Raw genomic sequence first — 5,985 nt, forward strand, 5'->3', positions numbered from 1 at the left:
GCCATTCTCCTGCCTCAGCCTCCTGTGTAGCTGGGACTACAGGTGCCCGCCACCACACCCGGCTAATTTTTGTATTTTTAGTAGAGACGGAGTTTCACCATATTAGCCAGGATGGTCTCGATCTCCTGACCTCGTGATCCACCCGTCTCGGCCTCCCAAAGTGCTGGGATTACAGGCGTGAGCCACGGCGCCTGGCCACCCAGGGGCATTCTTTAGAAACTGCTTGTGGGTATCTACAGTGATTGTGACCATTTTCTGGCAGCTGGGGGTAAAGGGGTATGGGGAAGGGCCTCTCCCTGGGCAAACTGCTCACTCTGTGACTCAGCACTGAGCCTCAGTCCTCTCTTCTGTCAAATAGGGCTATTCGTAGTGCCTGTTTCCAGGGCTGCCATAAGGATAAGGAGCTCCAGCTTCAGAGTCCTAGCACAGTCCTCCAGCACACAGGAGGCACTTAATAAATGGCACCTGTTCCTATTATGCAGCATGGCCACCAGGAGGCGCTGTTTGTGGGGGGTGTGTGGAGTGCCCACCCTGCCAGGGAAGTGTCCTTCTATCCCCAGACCACCCTCTGTGGGTCTCCAGGGATGATCTCACCTTTTCTTCTGTAAATTTTTGAGTTTAACTGGAACAAAAAAGAAATGAGCTTGTGTTAGATTTTGGTCCTAACTGTATCCGGCAATTTGTTTGTTTTTTTTTTCTTAAGACAGAGTCTCACTTTGTCACCCAGGCTGGAGTGCAGTGGCTCAATCTTGGCTCACTGCAACCTCTGCCTCCTGGATTTAAGTGATTCTCCTGCCTCAGCCTCCTGAGTAGCTGGGATTACAGGTGCGCACCACCAGGCCCAGCTATTTTTGTATTTTAGTAGAGGTTTCGTCATTTTGGCCAGACTCGTTTCGAACTCCCGCCTCGGCCTTCCAAAGTGCTGGGATTACAGGCGTGAGCCACCCCTCCTGGCCTGGAAGGCCTCAGATTTTTGTTTGCTTGTTTTTTTTTTTTTTTTTCGAGACGGAGTCTCATTCTGTTGCCCAGGCTGGAGTGCAGTAGTGTGATCTCGACTCACTGCAACCTCCGCCTCCTGGGTTCAAGCAATTCTTCTGCCTCAGCCTCCCATGTAGCTGGGACTACAGGTACACATCACCACGCCCGGCTAATTTTTGTGTTTTCAGTAGAGATGGGGTTTCACCATATTGCCCAGGCTGGTCTCAAACTCCTGACCTTGTGATCTGCCCACCTTGGCCTCCCAAAGTACTGGCCCCATCCTGGACAACATGGTGAAACCCTGTCTCCACTAAAAATACAAAAGTTAGCTGGGTGTGGTGGCACGCGCCTGTAGTCCCAGCTACTCGGGAGGCTGAGGCAGGAGAATCGCTTGAACCTGGGAGGCGGAGGTTGCAGTGAGCCAAGATCATGCCACTGCACTCCAGCCTGGCAATAGAGCAAGTGAGTCGAGATCGCCTCACTGCACTCAAGCCTGGGTCACAGGGTGAGACTCCATCTCAAAATACACACACACACACACACACACACACACATACACACACATAATTTGACTGGGCATGCTGGCACATGCCTGTAATCCCAGCATTTTGGGAGGCTGAAGCAGGAGGATCACTTGAGCCCAGGAGTTGAAGACCAACCTGGGCAACATAGCAAGACCCTATCTCAACAACAAAAAAAATTTTTTTTTGAGACGGAGTTTTGCTCTTGTTACCCAAGCTGGAGTACAATGGCACAATCTTAGCTCACCGCAACTGCCACCTCCTGGGTTCCAGTGATTCTCCTGCCTCAGCCTCCCAAGTAGCTGGAATTACAGGCATGCGCCACTACGCCCAACTAATTTTGTATTTTTAGTAGAGACAGGGTTTCTCCATGTTGGTCAGGCTGGTATTGAACTCCCAACCTCAGGTGATCTGCCCGCCTTGGCCTCCCAAAGTGCTGAGATTACAGGCGTGAACCACGACACCCAGTCAACGAAAAATATTGTTTTTTTTTTTNAAAAAAAAAAAAAATTTCCTCCCCTCTGCTTTTGGGGGATATTGTTCCCCAATGTCACACAGTGTCAGAGCTGAGATTTAAACCTGGGTCTGTGGGACTCTCTGCACAGCTACATTTTGGGGTAATCTTTTTTATTTTTATTTGTTTCTTTGTTTGAGTTGGAGTTTTGCTCTTGTAGTCCAGGCTGGAGTGCAATGGCTCAACCTCAGCTCACTGCTACCTCCACCTCCCGGGTCCAAGTGATTCTCCTGTCTCAGCCTCCCAAGTAGCTGAGATTACAAGCATGCACCACCACGCCCGGCTAATTTTTTGTATTTAGCAGAGATGAGGTTTCACGACATTGGTCAGGCTGGTCTCAAACTCCTGACCCGCCCGCCTTGGCCTTCCAAAGTGCTGGGATTACAGGCGTGAGCCACCATGCCCAGCAACTTCATTTTCTTTATACCCAGAGGGGACTGATCACAGCATGCATCAGATTGTCACAAATCTCCATGAATAACCTCAGAGAGGCCACCAGGTCACCCGGAATCCTCTGTCACCATTCTGAGGGGCAGTAAAGACTGAGACCAAAGGCAGCACTGACCAGGCCAGGACCTACCCCCAAGAGGCCTGCCTGTGGCCACACAACAGCCTGACGTCATCACCTTCAATCCCCACACCCCTGGCATTTTCAGAGCCAACGCTTGGCTCACCGAGTCCCTGTTTAGTGATTCTGGGCTTTTCCTTGCCCCCCGCAGCTTAGAGACAGCAGGTCAACTTAGCCTTGTGGTGCCCCTTGAGCCCGCCCCATTCTCCAGGTAGGACGGTCAGCAGAAAACTGGTTCCAAGAAAAATAACCACTCACCACGGAGACGGTAAACAGAGAGTTATCGAAGGACATGTCTGAAACAGAAAGAGAAAGAAAACCCAGGATTGGGGGCCGGTTGTAACTTCCCTGCTCCCTGCCATCCCCGCCCACAGGGAAGCAATTGCGGTCCATCTCCCAGCATCCTCTATGGCGCCCTTTCAACCCATTCTGCATGGTGAACTGTTCACAGCTAACTGAACCTAGTCCTTCTACACACAGCCTTCCTAGGGGGGATCTCACTGCCCTCGGGAAAATGGGTATCTTATCTCAGGCCTTCCAGAAGGAGCGCCTGCCAGCTCCTCCTCCTCCCCAGGCGCTCCTCCAATTGCTCCATCACCCATTTTTTTCTTTTTTCTCGTTTTTGAGAAGGAGTCTCACTCTTGCCCAGGCTGGAGTGCAATGGCGCAATCTCGGCTCACTGCAGTTTCTGCCTCCTGGGTTCAAATGATTGTCCTGCCTCAGCGTCCTAATAGCTGGGATTACAGGTATGCACCACTACACCCAGCTAATTTTTATATTTTTACTGGAGATTGGGATTCACCATGTTGGCCAGGCTGGTCTCGAACTCCTGGCCCCAAGAGATCTGCCTGCCTCGGCCTCCCAAAGTGCTGGGATTACAGGCGGGAGTCACCGCACCTGGCCTCCATCACCCATTCTTATAGGTCTCTGCTTAAACATCACTTCTAGCCAGGTGAGGTGGCTCACGGCTGTAATCCCAATGCTTTGGAAGGCCAAGGAGAGAGGATCACTTGAGCCCAGGAGTTCAAGACCAGCCTAGGCAACACAATTCTTTTGCTCTAGGGGAAAAAAAAAAAATTTAAAACGTAGCCGAGTGTGGTGGTGTGTACTTGTGGTCCCAGCTACTCAGGAGGCTGAGAGGGGAGGATCACTTCAGCCTAGGAGGTCAAGGCTGCAGTGAGCTATGATTGAGCCACTGTGCTCCTGTCTGGGTGACAGAGCAAGACTCTGTCTCAAAGACAAAAACAACAACAAAAAGCAGGGCCAGGAGTGATGGCTCATGCCTGTAACTGCCTGTAATCTCAGCACTTTGGGAAGCTGAGGTGGGTAGATCACCTGAGGTCATGAGTTCGAGACCAGCCAGGCCAACATGGTGAAACCCTACCTCTACTAAAAATACAAAAATTAGCTGGGCATGGTGGCTCATGCCTGTAATTCCAGCTACTCGAGAGGCTGGGGCAGGAAAATCGCTTGAACCCGGGAGGCAGAGGTTGCAGTGAGCTGAGACCGTGCCACTGCACTCCAACCTGGGCAACACAGCTAGCTTCCGTCTCAAAAAAAAAAAAAAAAAAGCATCACTTCCTCAGGGGACCACCTGCCTTGTCCCAGACACAGTCTGGTGCTACCACGGGTTGTTCCCCATTGAAGAACGGGCTTGTGGACAGAGCGCACATCTGTCTTGGTTATAAAAGGACCCTCCCAGATCTCAGCACATAGTAAGTGCTCAATAAATATGTGTGTCGGACCAGGAATGAAGTACAGAGAATACATTTCTCTGCTTGGGGTGCCTTCAAGAGAACATCCTACATGACAGACTGGCTGCCTCTCACCCCCTTGGGGAAGCTGGCAGAATGACATGTTCTGGAAGGCAAGTGTGGCCCCGGAGTCCCCGAGATAGACACGGTCCTTTCCCCATGGAGCTGGCTGTCCAGCGGAGGAAATGAGTATTAAATATGCAAGCACCCAATGATCACTTAATTCTGTTTCATTTTTGTTTCTTTCTTCCTTTTTTTGAGGTTCATTTTTGTTTCTTTCTTCCTTTTTTTGAGGCAGTCTTGCTTTGTCACCAGGCTGGAGTACAGTGGTGCCATCTTGGCTCACTGCAACCTCTGCCTCCTGGGTTCAAGAGATTCTCCTGTCTCAGCCTCCCAAGCAGCTGGGATTACAGGCAGGCGCCACCATGCCCAGCTAATTTTTGTATTTTTAGTAGAGACAGCGTTTCACCATGTTGGCCAGGATGGTCTCGATCTCCTGACCTTGTGATCCACCTGCCTCGGCCTCCCAAAGTGTTGGGATTACAGGCGTGAGCCACCGCACCAGGCCACCTAATTGTATTTCTACCAAGGGGTAAGAAGAATGGTCGGTCCTGGGGTCCTGTAAGTAGCAGGCACAGACCCTGTCTAGGGTGTCAGAGAAGGCTTCCCAGAAGAGGTGACCTTTAGGTTAAGTCAAAGGAGAGAAGGTGAGAACCCAGGGGAAGAGATGGTGAGGGTGTGTTTTGACCCTAAAGGGAACAAGCAGTCACAGAAATTTGATTGGCGTGTGATGAGGTCTGATGGCATTTGGAGGTGTAATCCTTTCCCCACCGGAGTCAGGAGTGTGGAGGCACAGACCTGTGCTGTCGAAGTTAATCTGGGCCCAGCAGGATTCTCGATCTCTGCAAAGGAATTGAGAAGAAAGTGACAGGGACCACGGTTGCCCTTTGAGTCAGGAGGCTTGATTGGGAAAGCTCTAGCCCCAAACCACAACCACAACGTAGCCTTTGCTCCCCACCCACTGACCCATGGGTCTTCCTCACAGAAAAGCAGTAACATCCTGATTTCTGGAGCTGTCACACTGTAGGACAGCCCCTCGGCCAGGAAAAGAAAAAAAAACATGGAAATTCTCTTGGGCCAGGTGCGGGGGCTCACACCTGTATTCCCAGCACTTTGGGAGGCCGAGGCAGGGGATCACTTGAGGTCAGGAGTTCAAGACCAGCCTGGACAACATGGTGAAACCCCATCTCTACTAAAAAATACAAAAATTAGCCAGGTGTGGTGGTGCATGCCTGTAGTCCCAGCTACTCAGAAGTCTGAGGCAGGAGAATCTCTTGAACCTGGGAGGCAGAGGTTGCAGTGACCTGAGATTGCGCCACTGCACTCCAGTCTGGGCGACAGAGTTAGACTCCGTCTAAAAAAAAAAAATACATATATATATTCTTCTGGGTAGGAGGTCCACAGCTAGGTGAAGCTGAGATTCAATCCCCAGAGCAGGTCTTTACCACCAGGCAGCAGGATGTCTCCCCACTCTCAGAGGAGAGAAACTAAGGCCAGGGCCAGTTAGGACATCCTGGCGCCCAGGAACCTGGGCCATCGCCTACAGTGCAATTGGGCATCGCACAACCCCAGGGGCATTTTTTTTTTTTT

At 51.1% G+C, this 5,985-nt stretch overlaps 1 protein-coding gene across 2 annotated transcripts in view; it reads right to left on the reverse strand.

The window, feature by feature from the left end:
- Nucleotides 1-5,985, reverse strand: part of CUNH19orf38 (chromosome unknown C19orf38 homolog) — a 29,644-nt gene that overhangs the window by 11,196 nt on the left and 12,463 nt on the right. The window contains exons 4-6 of one of the 2 annotated variants that reach the window (XM_017863256.1): nt 5,700-5,718; nt 5,194-5,237; nt 2,840-2,877 (exon numbers count right to left, since the gene is read on the reverse strand). In XM_017863256.1, coding sequence (XP_017718745.1) covers nt 2,840-2,877; nt 5,194-5,237; nt 5,700-5,718 — 101 coding nt within the window. The remainder of the gene's footprint in view (nt 1-2,839; nt 2,878-5,193; nt 5,238-5,699; nt 5,719-5,985) is intronic. The other variant, XM_017863255.1, reaches the window with a different exon arrangement.

This window comes from Rhinopithecus bieti, unplaced genomic scaffold (genome assembly GCF_001698545.2).
Source record: "Rhinopithecus bieti isolate Rb0 unplaced genomic scaffold, ASM169854v2 scaffold_70145, whole genome shotgun sequence".
NCBI lineage: Eukaryota > Metazoa > Chordata > Mammalia > Primates > Cercopithecidae > Rhinopithecus > Rhinopithecus bieti.